At 38.6% G+C, this 17,108-nt stretch overlaps 1 protein-coding gene across 4 annotated transcripts in view; it reads left to right on the top strand.

Moving 5' to 3' along the window:
* DISC1 (DISC1 scaffold protein) overlaps window positions 1-17,108 on the top strand; it is a 207,852-nt gene that overhangs the window by 98,031 nt on the left and 92,713 nt on the right. For all 4 annotated transcript variants that reach the window (XM_055810644.1, XM_055810641.1, XM_055810642.1 and 1 more), the window contains one exon: window positions 1,981-2,169. In XM_055810644.1, the coding sequence (XP_055666619.1) occupies window positions 1,981-2,169 (189 nt within the window). The remainder of the gene's footprint in view (window positions 1-1,980; window positions 2,170-17,108) is intronic.

Raw genomic sequence — 17,108 nt, 5'->3', positions numbered from 1 at the left:
GAGGGGAGTTTTGAAGTCTTAAAAAGAAACAATAATAGGTTAGCTTTAAGTGAGAAAAGGATCTTGACTAAAGCTACCATATAGTGTTAGGACTAAATTAAAAAAAACCAAACCAGCACAACCCAAACAATCGAACAAAACCAAGCAAGACAATTGTACTTAGCAATGTTCAATGTGTAAACCTGACTTATTCAACAGAGTCTTTTCCAAAATTTTGGAACCTGCAGTATCCCTTTGGCACACCCGTCCTCATATGGCCACTTGAGTTTGCAGCAGCATCTTTCCTTCAGAAGGATGGTTGTAGTTATCTGCTGAAAGTGCTTCTGTTCGCTCTTGCACTCTGGAGGAACAGCCTTTCTCAGCAGCTGGCAGTGGTTTGCCATCTTCCAACCGGTGTGAATTCTTGGTGTCCTGTTCTTGCTTCCCTGTCCTGCAGGAAATGAGCAGCAGCCAAACCATTCCTATGTAAGACTTTGTGACCAACACTTTTGAGACACCAAGTGAAAAGGATGTAATGCCAAATTTCAGGATACTCTTATGTGGACTGGATGTTTTGGATTATGTCTTAATTTTCTAAAATAAACTTTTTAATTGATCAGTTGTGGCTAAGCAGCAGTTTATTATATTCCTGAAACAAAAGCCAAAGGACACCTTTATATCTGAATAATGCTGGTGGTATAAATTTAATTCAGGAATCTAAAGTAATTGCACATACTTCAGAAGCTGATGAGACTTATGTGTGACCTGGATGTGCTTTATGTTAGCATTTGCTTCAAGGCTAAGCGCCTTTACTTACTAGATGCCTTTACTTATTAGATCATACCACCACAGTTTTGCTAAGTTAGGCTGATGCTAGAGTTTAGATCTTGTGCTAAGGATCTTTTGTGTTGTATTGGGCAAGTCTACATGGAAATTATTTTTGTCAAGTATTCTTTAAAGTGGACTTTCTGTAGGTTTTTGTGTTTGGGTGATTTTTGTTTTGGTTTTTTTTTTTTTTTTTTGATAACCTGCCAAGTAGTTGAATCATTGAAAAGACACGGGTAGAGCCATATAAATGTAACACTATAATAGTTACTGCACTGCTATTTAAAAATAATTCAATAGCTGAGCATCTCACTGTCATTGCAATTTATTTTTTCTGTGAATTAAGGAAATACTCCTCTCCAGCTTCTTATAAGAACAGTTTTCAGAAAGGTTAAGTGGGCAAATGTTACTGGGCTACACTGTAATGTAAACTGGTTGGGAACTGAACTTTTGACTCTGGATCCATGTCCAAAGGAGCCAAACATTTTTAAAAAGTCCAGAGCAGTGTGAGCTGGTGATACTGAGGTTATTCTGCCCCTCTCTGAGGTTTCATGGCTCAGGGAGAGCCAGGAGTGGAGCTGTGACTCTTAAATACATTCTCTCAGAAAAACATCTCCTGGTGGTGTTTGCATGGGGTGCAGGTCATGTAAGAAATGAATGCAGTGGGTTACTTACAAGCACCAGAAGGTTGTTTATGACGAAAAACAGGGTAGTGCTTCTTTGTTTAAGGGGGAAACACTTCAGGGTCTAGCAGATTGATAGCATCTATTTCAAAAGTGTGGTGAGTTGACGTGCTCCTCTGAAAGAAGAAAATGGCCTGACAGATCACACTGCAGTGAACAGTATGACATTTTCTGAAGTGTGGACCCTTAAGGAACAGATTTTCTCCAAAAATTTAAACTGTTATCAATAATTAAAAAAAAAAAAAAGGAGTATTTCTGGGTGTAAAAGGTTGAATCTGCTACAATTACAATTCTTTTTGTAGTATATTAATGAAATGGATGCTTGGCAGTTTTTTTCTTTTTTTTTTTTTAAATTCCAAAATAGTCTTTCAGTTCCTCTTGGGAAGTATAGTTGCTTAATTTCCCTTGTTTGCTGTGTAACCTACTGATGTTGCAAGTGTCCGCTTCATTGTCTCTTTCCTTTCTCATCCCCCTGCTCCCACAAAACATGCAGGAAGTAATTTTGGTACTGCGAAGGATCTTGCAGAAGAAATAAGATCATTAACATCTGAGAAGGAGGGGCTGGAAGGACTTCTCAATGAACTGTTGATTCTGAGTGCCAGAAATGTCCGAAAACTAGAGAGAATTAAAGATGATTACACCAGACTGAAAGAAGAACTTGAACAAGGAGAGACTGCCTTTGGTAAGTAGTTCATAGCCTGTTACAGCTTTTGCTTGGTCATGAGCTCCTAGGAGCCTACTGGGTTTGATGAATCACGCTGCGTGTCACAAAACATGCTGATTATTCTGAGGAAAGTTTGACCAGGACCTAGATAAGCAATATGCTGAATGTGCTTTCAGCTCTTTCCACTGGAGGTGGGGGAGGCTGAGGGGAGAAGGGGTATCGCAGCAATACGCAGCTTCTTGAAAGCCCGGTTCTCCAAAACTTTATTTTCTAAGCCCACTTTTGTAATAGTGATGATGACGCTGCTTATGTATTCACATACAGGGAAACATACAGTGGTTTTGTGTGGGAGCAGTAGATGTGGCTGCCTGTGACAACAGCAACATATTTAGTATATATAACTAAATATTTAGTATATATGTAACATATTTGGTGATGGATCTTGAAGGTATGAGGTGCAAGGCATGCCTGGTTCTGACGCAAGAGTTATCTTAATGAATTTATGTTTGCTGGGGGGCTTAAACAGCTTGCCAAATGCAGCTCTTGTGCTTGGATTGTAGTGTCATGGTGGAATTGGGGAAGTTCTCTGCAATTACTGGGAATGCTACTGACAAGTTAATAAATTGCAAAGTTGTTCCTAGACTTGGCTTATTCTTTCCTGTATCCCCTGTCCTGAAGATAAGCAGTTAAAGTGGCCTTGCTGCTTGATTAAATGAAAAGGCTGAGTAACATTTAGTTGACTACAAGTATACAGTTACTATAGTTACCTCTAAACAGCTGAGTATAAATCTGAGAGCTACTTTAAATCTAGGGGTTTGAAATGCCTTTTCTTCTCAGGATCTTATGAGCAATAGGTTGGGATAAGAACTTGCTTTTTTAGAATCTATATTAAAATTCTAAAAATGATTCCTCCAATTAGTGCATTGTGACCCAAACCCACAAATGCACATCAGGCAATGCTTCCTTGTTGCCTGGATTTGCAAGTGAGTTGAATGAGGGTTCTGACCTTCTAATCTGCCCATTTTGTTGCTCCTTTGTTTCTAGGACAATTAAATTGCCTATAATACACATGTACTTCTCGTTCTGTGTTTTTCTTAAGCAGGGTTTTAAACAAAACCTGTGCAAGGCTGTTGCTGAAGCAACAGAATTGGTAGCAGTTCATAGACTCCTTTTTCCCCTTTCACACTTATGTAGCTGTGATGGGGTGTTTTCTTGTTCTGACCTCTACTGTCACACAAGTTATGACAATAAATTGCAAAAAACTGGGTGTTTACTATGTAGATTGTTCTTTTATTGTGATTCTGTAGGCATAAAGAGAAATTTGTCCTTGTGTAAAATAAAACTCTATCAAGCAGATACTAGTCACAGATATTAAAATGAAATCTGAGATCTTTCCTTTTCCTCATCCTTGCCCCCTTTTGTATGTGATCTGCATCTTTTTCTCCTTTAACAAATGGCAACTCACTCTGGTTTGACAACACTTGCATGAGTTTTGATACCAAAATATTTAACTGAATATAAGCCTTCCGATAACACTCTGGAAAACAGTTATACAGCTTGTGTCTTGGAGATGGCATCCACTTTTACAAACCAGTTTTTATTTTGTACAGCACTTTTCTGTTTGTAGAATAAAGCATAAACATTGGAATACAATTTTGTTACCATTTTTTTTTTTTTTGCTGTTGTCTAAAAGAACTGGAGATCTGTTGGCTTTGTTGGGTTGGGGTAGCTGAGCTGACTTGCTGCGTGGCTTCAGGCTTTGTGTTCATTTACACCAGTAAAATCTATGTTGCTGCTGAGACAGGATGGTTTTGCCTTTTCCTTGTGTTCCTGCCCCATCCCATACGCCAGCTCGGTGCTGACCAGAAACGTGATGTGAGCTGGGCATTAGCACGCCCATGAGACCCACCAGTCTGTGGTAGGAACGCCAGCGTCAGCATGAGGGATGCCCCAGGGGTGTGTGGCTTGTTATACAGGGGGTGGGTGTGTGTCTGTGTGTGGGGGGGTGTTGACCCATTAGTTTTTGTGGTGGTGTGATTTTGGTAGAGTGTTGTCTGGCAGGAAAATGCCTCCTAAAATACTTCTGTTCCTTGAGCTAGTAGTGCAAACATAGGCTCAGCTTCTCTGTGCCGTGGGTAAAATTAGTGTGAGTGATACCATTGCCTGGTGCAGCCCGTTCTGGGTCAGTTTGACTTCTCCCTCTTATAGCTACAAGCCAGGGAGAGAAATCATTTCTCCATCTTACTCTACTAGCCGAGGATGTTACTGTCCTCTGGCCTTTGTTACTAGCTGTCTGCCCAGAGTTCGTTAGGGCACCCTTCTGGCCATGCTAACTTAGAGCAAAAACGATGAGGGCTAGGCTGGCTGATCTGTGTCCTGGCATGTAGGAGCCTATGATGCCTCTTTGCAGCATGGGTATACTATGCTTTGGCTCAACTTACAGAGATGTATGTCTGTCCATAAACTAAACATAGGTTGCTGAAAGTAATGCAGAGAAAGCGGTCCCTTATGCTCGTTAAAGTCAGTGGGTTTGAATGCCTTTCCCTGTAGAAAGGAGATGCTTAGTTTTTCTTTGGGAAAGGTAGTGGATCAATGTTGTCTCCTCCGATTCTTGCTTTTTTGTTGTTTCCAAGGCATGATCTACTTTCTCTGCATCAGGAGCCCTTCCCTCTTTCTTTCTTTTTTTTTTTTCTTTTTTTTTTTTTTTTAATATAGCACCTTAAAACCTTCTGCACAGGTATTCGTACACATGGCTGTTTCTAAATCATCTGCCACTTTAACTGTTATAATTCATGCCTGTGAACTTCTTTAAAACTTATTTTGAATTTATTTTTTTTTAACTGGAGATAATCCTGCTTTGTCTGGAAACATTAAACAAAAAAAAATTGAAATGCTAAAATGTGTGTATGTTTGTCTTTGTCATGTGTATAAATTGGTCACCTATTTTTTACTTCATTAATAATTGTTGATTTCTCACAGTAATGCAGATATAAGGAAGCAGACGTCAAGGGAAGAGACTTAATCACACAATAATCAGAGCTGGAATTTTAAATAGGACACATCATTAGCATGTTAATGAATTTTCTCACTCTGTGCCAGCTGCCCAAGTATAAAAGATATTGCAGATGTAGTGCAAAAATCAGGCTTGGCTTACTGTGCTGAGCGCTGTCAGTGCTCCCTATAAAGGAGATTTGACAAAAATCCTTTCATATTTTTAGAGATGCTCAAAAATGTGTTTTCCCATTGGATAATAGAAGCATCGACAAGTAGACTACATATTAGCATTTTAGGATGAATAGTACTGATTTGCCCTTTAGACAGTAACTTTCTTCTGGGGGCTTCACTTCATCAGAACACTTCTATAAATGTGATCAATTGTTATTGCCGTTTTACAGATAGGAAAGCCAGAGACTCGGGGGTCATGTAATTTTACCTGAAATGGTGGTGAAACAGTTTCCTGATTGATGCTCTAGTAACAATCATGATTGAATTAATCACTTGCAGTAAACAGATTTGAAATCAAATGATACTCTCTGTGACCTTTACATTCTTCTAGACTGCAGGTATTTCTATAGCCCAAGATGTTCTGGGAAAATCACTGAAGGTCTTTGTGCTTTACTGTTGAGCAGACCTGCCTTATAAAGTCAGAAGTTTCTGCTGTGGTGAGAAAGAGAACTGCTTTGCAGCCCAAAACAACCAAACCCATCTTCCAGACAAGTGAAGCTTAATTACTTGCCTGTCTGCCAGACTGCTGGATTGTGCTTATAAATCCTGGCCTTGGGTTGATTGGCATTTGTAACCCAGGGCTGGAAATGAAAACTACCCTCTTGTCTCAGTTTCCTCATTACCAGTACTGACGGGCAAGTTTTCCTGCCTCATTTGCTGAATTCCTTTTATGGCTGCACTCAGCCATTTTCTGCCCCTATTACACTTTTGGGAAAGCGTCTCCTGGTAAATAATGTATGTATGCACAAAACTAGGGGGGACTGTATTTCATGATCTAAATTGCTAGGTTGTGCTTGCCAAGTCATCTTAAGTAGAATCTCTATACTGACTTAATTTCTAGAGGAAATATAAAATAAAAGCTATCATGCACATTAAAATAGCTTTTTTTACCCTTTTTAAAAAAAAATGTTTGGAGGCTGTCATTTCAGTTTCTACTGCTCAACTTGCATTGACATTATTGAGTTTTGTTGTCTTACACATGGCTTGTCTAAGACCTACAACTCTTACCAGCCTGCTTGTAGAGTGAAGCTTTCTGGAACTGAACAGATATATTTGTTAAATAACAAATTAGATGTAGCAGGAGGGTTTCTTAGGAAGCTGGAATTTTCTTTCACGCTCAGTTTTTCTTTCTCTAGTTCAATGTGCATACTGTGAACGCTTGCACAGGATATCATAGCATTTTGTTCTTTAACAAAAGAGAAACCTATCCAAGTCCATTGTTTTTGTTTTTTTTTTTTAAATGTGTGATTTGGCTTAGCTATTTAAGAACAAAATGTGTTCAGAATGTATGTCGAAGAACCTGGTCTTTTTACAGTCACGACTCAAAAAGCTGCATATTTGGCTGTTATGGAGGATGCAATTAATTAGTGTAAGCTTACCATCATGTGGACAGCAGAAACCACGAGTGGTGCTGCTTAAAGTAATACTGGCTTTGCATACTGAAATATTTATGAAAAGCAGGTTCTGTACTTCATACGCAATTGTATAGGATGTGATTTACCAAACTGTTAATGACCACTTACTGCAAAGCATGTTTAGTCTCTTTCAAAGACACATTTTTATTGACAGCTTCAACACTGAAAGCCTTATAATAGAAGCATATGCAATGTGCTTCCCGCTGTGAAACCTTTTTTTTTTTTTGTAGTTTAAATATTTGTTTTTAATAATAGTTGTTATACAAAAGCTTCTCTATGTCTCTTTGTAACTGATTTTTATAATGCTTTTTGAAAGTGCCTAAAGATTATTGAAAACTTTATACCGATTTTAATTATTTCAGAAACTACCAACTCAGTGTCTGCCCATGACTTGAGAAAAGCGGTTCCATGTTTTGCTTTACTGATTCTTTTTTTTGGGTGGTGATTTTAATTTTGTTCCTCGGTGATGGTTTTTCTATCCCATATAGGCTTTCCATATTGTTTCCATGGTTCATCCTGTGTCTGAATGATTATCTGATCCTAAACTGAAAAGCTGAACCTTTTGATTGCTTCTGTTTAAATAAATCATTAAAGGAGAACCACATAGTGTGTAACAGATGGGTTTCCATGAGGAAGAAGCTGTTCTGAGTCTCATTGTGTGTCCACTTCTAATTTGTGCAAGGTCATTACGTTCTGCATGTCATACCTATATGAAATGCTTGTTGTCATTCAAGTGAGTGGTGAAATGGAACAGATTATTGCTTATGTCTACGGCCATCTCTGTTTAAACAGTGATCTTGTCAAATTTAGCCAACATTCACTCTGTTTAGCTTTCACAAAAAGTATAAACCCCTCAGTGGTGATGCAGGAATGGGACTGACACTGCAGCTGGTAGCATCTTTTATTCTGAGCTGACATTTAGCTCATGCTCCAAAGTGGTGCTCAGCAGCCTTCTGTTGGGCAGCATGTAAAAGCCAGGTCCACATAAGGAAAAAAAAAAAAAAAAAAAAAAGAAACAAGCAACAAACAAAGAAGCCCAACCTTGCAGATCTCCTTTTGTGTTGTCATGGCCAAATACAGCATGAGTAATTGCACTCTGCTCATCAGTATTCTCTCTGCCGTTTCATTTGAAAAACTGGTATTTCTGTGTTTGCTTGGACTTGTACTGTTACGCATATTGCATGCTTCTCTGCATTGTAAGCATGATGCTCATTTTCTTGGGTTTTTAAGGCACTTGGGATCTTTTAGGTTAAGCATACCCATATACATCTTTTGATCTTACAGTTCTGTAACTGTAGTCACCGCATTTTGAATTGCTACCAAGATTTGAGGATAAATTCAGACTAATGGTTTTCATTCTGTCATGTTTCCACAAAATCTATATAAAATAAGTGAAAACATTTTAAGTAACATCATCTCTGCTAAATAATATTTAATTGTAAGTAGTTGAGGGTTTTGTATTATGGAATTGACTTTTTTGATAAATACTATCTGTACAATTTAACAACATATAACGAGTAAGTTCTGCTAAGCATTTCCTATAACTGAAATGTGTAATATATTTTTACATTAGGCATCAGTTTTTGTCAGGATTGAAAAGATTGGAAACCAGTCTGTTTTAGCATAATTAAGTTTGCCATATGTCTTAAATCACTTGTAATTGTGATTATAAAGGTCATCTTGTCTGGTGTTGTTCATTTAAATATGTAAAATACTTTTATTTTCACTTGGAGGACAGAGGTTTAGTTTATACAAATGCAGTGAAAGTATTAAATTTAATCTGCCCATTCTGTATAATTAGGTGCAAATATCTGTAATGCAGGAGATTCAAAGTATGTGTTCAGGCAACTTGAACTGACGCAGCAGCTTGGTTCAAAGCCCACAGATATCTATGGGGGTCTTGATCAGGCCACTTCTCTGTTGATGCTCAAAGATGAGCTTCTCTCTCTTTCTTCTGAGATCTGATGGTATTAACTTTATTGAAATGTTTTACATACCGGTGTAATACTCTTTCTTTGTAGACAGCAGTATGACCTAACAATGTGCAGAATGACTCCTGAAATGACCACGTACTGGTTTTGCAGTTGTAGAGGTGGTTATGTACTAGGTGCAAGAAACGGAGCTCGGTCTCTTCAGGAAAAATGATGATCCCATCCTTAACTAGGATAAGCAGTAGAGGCATCAAGGTTTTCAAAGCTGTAGTGCCACAGAAATACAGAGTGGCTCTGTTGGGATGATGGAAGTGCAATTTGATGGTGAAAAGTGTTACTGAACAGCCTTCTGCTGCAATGAGATGGGCAACCTCAACCCCATAATGCAGCAGATGTACTTTAATGTGCTGGTGGACGTGCAAGCAAGCAAGCAGAAAGTTCTGATAGTGTGCCAGGCAACTTCTTCCCTTACATCTGAAATGCTATTGCCAGCTATATACTGTGCATTAAACTTTTGGGGCACGTGTAATACCAAATTATTCCCGGTTTTCCATCTCTGCCTCTAGGTTTCTGCATTGCTCTGCGTTTTTAGTTCAGCTGCTCCAGCTGATTGAGTGGCAACAGGATAAATATGAAGCAACAAAGATGAGTGAATCTGGAATAAATTTGGAAGTGTATACTACCAATTTTAATCATTCCTCATTAGATTCTCATTCTGCAGCTGCATCTTCTGTGATACTGGTCTCGGATTGAACTTTCACTTTTTTTTTTTTTTTAATGACTAAAGCTAGTTTCAGAAGGAATGAGATGTTAAGATGCCAGAAGGCTAGGATTAAAAAATAGTGTTGGTAGGCTCGTTGGACAGATGGGACAGGTTCCTGTATGCAATTAAAACTACTTTAGCATGACAGTAGCCCTGGTGATGACCAACAAATCTTCTTTAAGATTTGCCACTTCTGGAGTTGGAGCAGATAGTACTGTCATGCTATCGAACTTTCTATGTTACTGCATTGTGAAGTGTGCTTTTTCCTGGTGGTTTCTACATGTTGTATGAAGAGAATTCAAGTTTTGGCAGAAAGATAAAGTTGTGTTCGACTGGAGCTGCTCAGAGGCAGGCAGAAAGGTGGAGCCTGTCTGAGGATGGTGGGGTGCTCAGAAGTCGAACATAGAACTGCTGGCATAGGTAGTTAGACTTGACAGATAGGATCAAATTACTTTTCAAAGAAAGGTAAATACTGCTTTCCTCGTCTCACAGATGAGGTAGAGGAGACACTCAACTGGTTTTGTGGTTCTGTTCGCTTTGCCATTTCATATAGATGCTGCCTGTATGCATTTGGTCAGGACCTGTTGGATGGCATTACAGCATGTGCTTGACAACTTGATCCTGAAACAATAACAGGATGGAAGTATGAGAACAGTGTTCGGCCTCTTAAAAACTTGAAATTTTATTGAAAAAGTCAGTAAACTGTGGGCCTAGCATTCACAAGTTTCTTTATTTTAAGTTCTATTCATTTTGGTTTTTATTCGCAGAGTCATACACCAGGGTTTTGCTTTGTCTTCTTGAATTTTTTTTTTTTTTTTGTGTCATTGTTCAAGTTACGTTAACATGGCATGATACTTTCAGGTCCCAAAAATGTGCAAAGGGCTCTTTAGGTTGACTTGCCTCTTTTACTTTCTTTTGAGGATAAGTGTAGAGAGGGACAGGATATTTAAGGAATAGCTTCTGTTTGTTTTCTAGTAGCCCTTCAGTGAAACCAATCTCAGGCAGTTATCCTTCCAAAGAGTCAGGCTTTCTACAGATTGAATATGAATATAATACAGCATTTTACATTCAGTTGATGTTTTGGTTTTTATGTAATTTTTTTAGCTGTAAGCAATCAAATGTTGTTTTGCGTCATTTGGGATCACTGATGTAAAATCGATGTCCTAGAATAGGATTATACTGCAGCAGAACTGGAGGGTGAAGATAATGTTTAACTTTTTAGTTACAGGTGGTTTTTTCAGGTGTATGTATTTTGATTCAAAATCTTAGCACATGAATACTTTTCCACGCAAATGTTTTCATTAAAGTGTTTTGGCAGTGTCCTCAAGTTACAGCATACGAGTCATACTGAGTGCATGCAGTTCGTAAAGAATTGTACCTCCTTACGTTGATGGTAAATTAACCTCAGTGACTGAATGAAAAGTCAGGTAATTTTCTTAGGCGTTACCTTTCATCTTTCCTTTGATACTGACTGGCAATATTCAGGTACAGCATCTGGGAGTACAAACAGCTAAGCAAAAGAGACCCCTGGGACACTATTCCATTTGGAATACAAGGTGCCTGTCATGAAATGCAGGGTTTTTTCCAGTTTTTGTTCCTGTTGATTGTCAGGTACAGAGTCATTCTTTCTTGTGGTTATTGGTTTAAGGTTTTCTGTGAGGTATTCGCAAATGCAGCAGTAAAGATACAAGCTAAATGAAGGTTTCTGTAATTAAGATACTGGAAAATAGGGACATTATCACCCTCAAGTGACTTTTCACTTAATAATTATATACTTAAAATGGTTGAAATGACTGTCTGCTGTGTAGCTTGTTACTTGAGTCACCACAGGGTTCCAAGCGTGCTGCAGGCTTTATACCCACAGATACACGGATGTGTAACCAAATCTGGAGTAATGGAAAATATTTATCGAAAGATGGGGAAGGTATAATATCTGATGATAAAAACAGAATAAACCCACTGAACTTGTAGTCCCCTCTAAAGCAGCTGTTTTTTTCTCCAAAATTATTTTAATGCTGCATGCATTATCCTAAAGAAGGCTTTGCAATAGAAAACCTCTTCCAATTCACATCTTTTACCAAGATACAAAACTGGAAATACAGTGAATTTAAATGAAGGAAAGAGATTATTTGTTCTGACTATGATTCCCCAGAGCAGACGTATTTACAGTTCTTGGGTTTTTTTCTCTAAGCTTTTTGTCTTTTTCTGTACTTCCATTAAGCCTGAACTGATTACTCTGAGGCAATAGAAATCTTATTATTTAGAGCAGAGTTAAGTACCTTGTCTCCCCTGTTCAGGAATGGAAAGTTTTCATCCAAGAATTTTCTTCTTCCCTCTGCCCTTGGAGAGATAACCTGGAGTAAAAGACAGAAAACCAAAGAATTACTAATGCCTGAAGTCAGGAGCTGGAATTCTGTATCCTTCAGTTTGATTTCTCTTCTCACCGGAGCAGGAACAGAGAGAGTTTGCTCATGTTTCAGTTAATTTGTGCCACGGTTTCCTTGTATGAGTGGAGGTAATGGCTGCTTCTGTTACAATTTTATGAGGTCTGTGGTCCACAGACTCGATACTTAAGCGCAGGAGATGGTAGCAGCAGACAATAGTGTAAGACCAGGGTTCTTACTGCCTATAATTGCACAGAATCTGTGGCCCATGTGCAGCAGGTGCTAGTGATTAGTATCTCTGATTACCTGCCAGACTTCAACTGATAGGCTGAGGTCATGTAAGAAATACATCAAACTAGGTATGTGAAAGACTACTCTTTTGTTGTAGTTGTGTTCGAACCCTGTTTTTTTTTCTTTATTAAAAAAATATCGTAGTAGTCAGAATATAATTAAAACTTTGAATGTTGCTAACTGAAAAAAAGATTCAATCATCATATTTGCAGAAGATATGTTTAGTTGGATGTGCATGTTGAAGGCTTGGTTAAAGATAAACAGGCAGTGTTTGCCAAACTGCATAAGATTAAACAGTTCATTACCTGTTGGAATTATCAGCTGGAAGGCACGCTGCATAATTTGGACCGCAACCTTTATACACTTTTGGCTGGATTACACCTCTTATCTAGTGAGGTGCACTGAAATATAATTAACAATGCGAGCTGGAAATGACAGGTTGAAACTGTGTGGATTTTTGTGCAGATAAACAGTCCTATATCTTGATTAGACGTCATAGTAACATTTTCTCTACTAATTCTTTTCCCCAGTTCTTGTATTCTGAAACATTGTACAGAGAAAAATTTCCTGTGCTCTGTGCCAGAGAAAAGCAAACAGGCACCAGCCGTATCTCCTGTGGGCTTGACTCTAAGAACCTTTGGAAAATGTTAAACCCTGCAAAAAACCAGCAGGAATTGCAGATCTCTTGTATTCTTGATTTTGAATGTTTTGTTTGAGAATTTTGAAAATACATGGAGGCAAAAATTTTGATCCTTTGATATCAGTAAGAGTTTTGTCTTCAGTTTCAGCAGAGTTCAGGGTTTCACCTGTGGCATTCTGCTATACTGAAGCAGCATCGTCTGTTTCTGATCTGAGGCGCTTGGATGCCGGTCCTCTTTCTTTGATGGAAGTGTGGTCCACATAAGAAAGAGCAGAATTTGGTTAGGAGTTCTTTTAACTAGGAAATCCTTCAGCTTTGTTATAAAGTGATACATTGTGCAGTTGGTAGGCCTCTCCTGTTAAAGAAGAAACAAGTATTTCATTTTGTAGCTTTTAGGCTAAAAGCTAATTATGTTGATTTTAGTTCAATGAATTTATAGCCCTTTGACTTTTGCAATGAGTTTTTTATTTTAGAGCAGCGTTTCTCTGTAGTTAGAACAATATATATATATTTTTTTTTTTACGAGACAGAGCATTTGCAGTGTGATGTTTTCAAAAGAATTACTTGCAGCACTTATTCTTTATACTGCAGTAAAAGAATGACCTGAATGAAATGTATTGCTGTTGTATTTTCAGGTTTCCAGTATATGATCTTGTGGGTATATAAATGTTCTTGTTAATTCTCAGCTAGTGATCAAAATAAAAATGTGTATGCCCCAGCAGAAAATGTTAAGACTCTGGTACGAAGTTCATTCCTTCTATTCAGTACCTGTGAAAAAAAGGGGTGTAAGTACTGGTGTGACATACCATCATTCATTAGCTCATGAAATCGTCAGCCACTTTCTTAGATGGGAAGGTGTTATTCCAGTGGGAGAGGTGGCCTTTAAATGAGCCTTAGACACTGGCTGAAATATCTGAAATGGTATTGTCCTTTTCAGGACCTTAGATGGCATTACAAAGGCATCAATGTGAATGTTCGTTAACTTAGCCCTTTTTTCTCCATGTACGTTCTGTTTACGTGCTAAGTAATGACAGTCTTGGGAAAACTTAAATAACAACTTTAAAGAGGGACACAGCTATTCCTACAACCTGCTGGTGCTGAACAGGGCTTTCAACAGTTTCTGCCAGTACTTGGCATAGTCTTCTGGTAGCCAAAAAAGCCTGGATGGTGTGTCAGTGTCGTAGCCTAAAGATACTTCATGAGCAAGTTGGCCAGTACTCAAAAAGATTTTGCCTACAACCTGTCTGCAGTATGGATTATAGACCAGAGGAAACTGAAAAATAAAGCCCGTGTATCTGGGTAGTTTTTGCCAATGAGTCTGGTTAAAACCAGTTGCAGGTATGAGCCCTATTGTGCCGTTGCAGGCAGCCTGGGACGGTGTTGTACTTCTGTTCTGGTAGGTAAGAGCATTCTCCATTGCCTGGAGTTCATCCTGAGTGGAATGTGAACATATTTGCACAGATCACAGAATTGGTTTGGACAGCAGTTAGAAGAAAAAAAGAAATTTTAGATCATCATGTGAGCTAGTGGAATGGAATCAGTTCTTGCAAAAATTGGAGAGAATTTGTAGAGTAGTTGTGGGAGATTAAAGGGAGAGAATTTGTAGAGTAGTGGGAGATTAAAGGGTTGGGAGACAGACCTAGTTGTTGGAAGGCTCAAGGTGCTTAGTGCTTCATGAACAGAAGTGTGAGATCATGTGGTGGCAGTCTGCAGCTGCCTGCTTGGAGACCAGAACTCTAGTGGAAAGATCTCTCTGGTGGCGCACAAAAGCAGAAGGGATCATTTCTAATGGCTAGCAATTGAAGCTTGACAACTCTAGATTAAAAGATGAGTTCTTCACCTTTTAACTGGCAGGACAGTTAGCTTTTGCCAGAGTTCAGCAAAGATTGTTGCAAATTCCAAGCAACTGTTTGGGTTTTTTTACACCTAGTTCCAGCTGGAATGAATTCAGAGAAATTGTACTGCCTGTATTTTGCAGATGACCAGGATGAGGGAATGCAATAACCTCTGTTAGATTTGCATTCTGGAACTATTGTTTTATCAATATAATGATAACTAGAGAAGCAATTCCTATATTGGCATTTTTTTTAGATTAATGAAGCCCAATGCAGAATGTTATTAACATTTTCTATTGGTGTTACAATTCACTAGGTTCTGCAGTAACTCCCGGTTCTCTTCCTTCCCCTTTTTTCTTTCATTTTTAATTTACTGTCTCCCAATACTTTTTTCAATCTTTACGTGTTTTATTTCCTTGTGCAGTTTATGCTATATGAAATTGTTTTCTTACAATTCAATAATTCATTGAAGTTTTATTCAGCTGCGCTCCTAATCACGTGGAGCACAATTTCACACCTTTTCCAGGGCAGTGCACAATTCACCAAGACCACTTTCTTTACCTGATTTATTTATTCTTAAAAGAAGCTGCCATGCCCAAGTCTTCTCTGACTCGTTTAATTCCTCAAAGGCACAGTATGTAGGTGTTGCTTCATTCTTATGCTGCTTGCATTTTGCCTCTCGTGGTGACCCCTGCTGAGGTTACTTATGTAGCATATGAGTGGATTGGTTAGGGAAATGGAGACCGCAGGAAAACACGGGAACGCTCCAAAAGCATAGAGCATTTTACAAGCTGACTGCCTGACCTTGAAAACCAATATTCACTGGTCTAAATGGGAAGATGTATTCACAGTTTTGCAGGATAAAGTACCAGGGTACCAGGATCTTTTCCTGTGTTAGAATACTTTGTCACAGTACTGAAATGCTGAACTGCAGCTGAGAACCATCAGGGTATATGTTTATTAAGTTAATTTTGCTTCTGTAGCATCCCCCTGTGTAGGATGCCAGGCATTTTATGCCTTTCAAAGAAATATAAAGAAGCAAGAAAACCTCCATCTTTTAAAATTCTCTTGGGTTTTGGGAGTTGCTTTAAAAGTTCTGAACCCCCAGTCTTTGGCATTCCTATGTTCATTTTATACTCTCTTTCTATCATTAAGCTTTCTGTGAACCATGTGCTTTTAATACTTACCCATCTCTGATAAATGCCATACATCTCTGCAGCAGAAAAAGTTTTAACCTCTAAAATCTGAGCATTAAGTTGTCTACAACTTTTCCTTTTTTCTTAGTTGTTCTTCCTGCTTAGGTTTACTTTGATTGTAAGCCTTAACTCCAGTTACGTGTATTTTCCCTTTATTTATATTTTACTTTTATCTTTCCTTATCCATGTTCAAACCTTTTGCATTTTCTATAGTCCTTTTATTTGCATCCGTGTGTGTGCAAAATAATTTCATTTAATTTATTATGCTATTCTCTCATTTGTTAGTTTTTCTGATGCAAATGGTTCCTGACATAAACTGCACAGACTTTGCTGTTTTACTATTCTGTAAATTATTTGTTACCTTTATTTTTCCCCAGTTTAACTGAGCTATCCACATTTGATGCTTAACATTACTACTTTTTAAAAAACGTGGCAGGCTGGTTCCTTGTTTCAATCCACATGTAACAAACCTGAGTTACAGAAAGATTCTTCATTCTACTTGGATGATTTATGGACTTGGATAGTTAGATGGTTGCTCTAAAAATTGCCAGTACTTGCTGACAAGTATTTTTACAGCCTACAAGTTTAGTAGAAGAGAATAAGCCAAATGGGAAGCTATTTCTGCTTCTTTCTTCTGTGTGCAGAGATCTTCTCCTCACTACTCCAAGATATTTCTTCAGGCTGTATTTTACTATTTGTGCAGTGTAAACCAGCAGGGACTAACCGACTGTATTTCACTCCCTCCTCCCAGCAGCAACGTATCTGGAATTCTCAAAGCAGAAAGAAACCCATCTCGTAGTGCTCTGTACTGCCAGATCCTTTTCCTGTCCCAGGTCAGGTGGATGCCGCGATGAAATGCCTTCATGCAAAATTCTGCTTTCCCCTGCTCTAAGGTGGTCTGCCCTTGTTAATGATAACCGGGCTAGAGACAGCACTCGGTGCAGCTCTCAGGTACAGTTTCCTTATCGCAAACCTGCTATTTTTGTTTCCCTGCCCATTATCCCTGTTTGATGTGGTGCTTAAAAGGGTTTGTGGCTGGCTGGTCCTGGCTTAGTTGTGCCATTGCACATCAAACGTGTGTTCCCTTCGGCAGTGTTTTCCAGGTTTCCCATCTGTTCTTTCAGTTCCCCGTTTGAAAAAGGACCATCTTGAGCTGTGATGAAGTACTAAGCTCTCAAGGTAGAGTGTGATGATCCCACAGAGGAGTATTTTCTCTTATGTTAAGCATCAGGGTGCTCAAGATGACTTGGCATTGGAACAATTCTTTCTTTCTTTCT

This window comes from Falco peregrinus, chromosome 7 (genome assembly GCF_023634155.1).
Source record: "Falco peregrinus isolate bFalPer1 chromosome 7, bFalPer1.pri, whole genome shotgun sequence".
In the NCBI taxonomy this organism is placed as follows: domain Eukaryota; kingdom Metazoa; phylum Chordata; class Aves; order Falconiformes; family Falconidae; genus Falco; species Falco peregrinus.
This window is presented reverse-complemented; position numbering and strand designations above follow the sequence as displayed.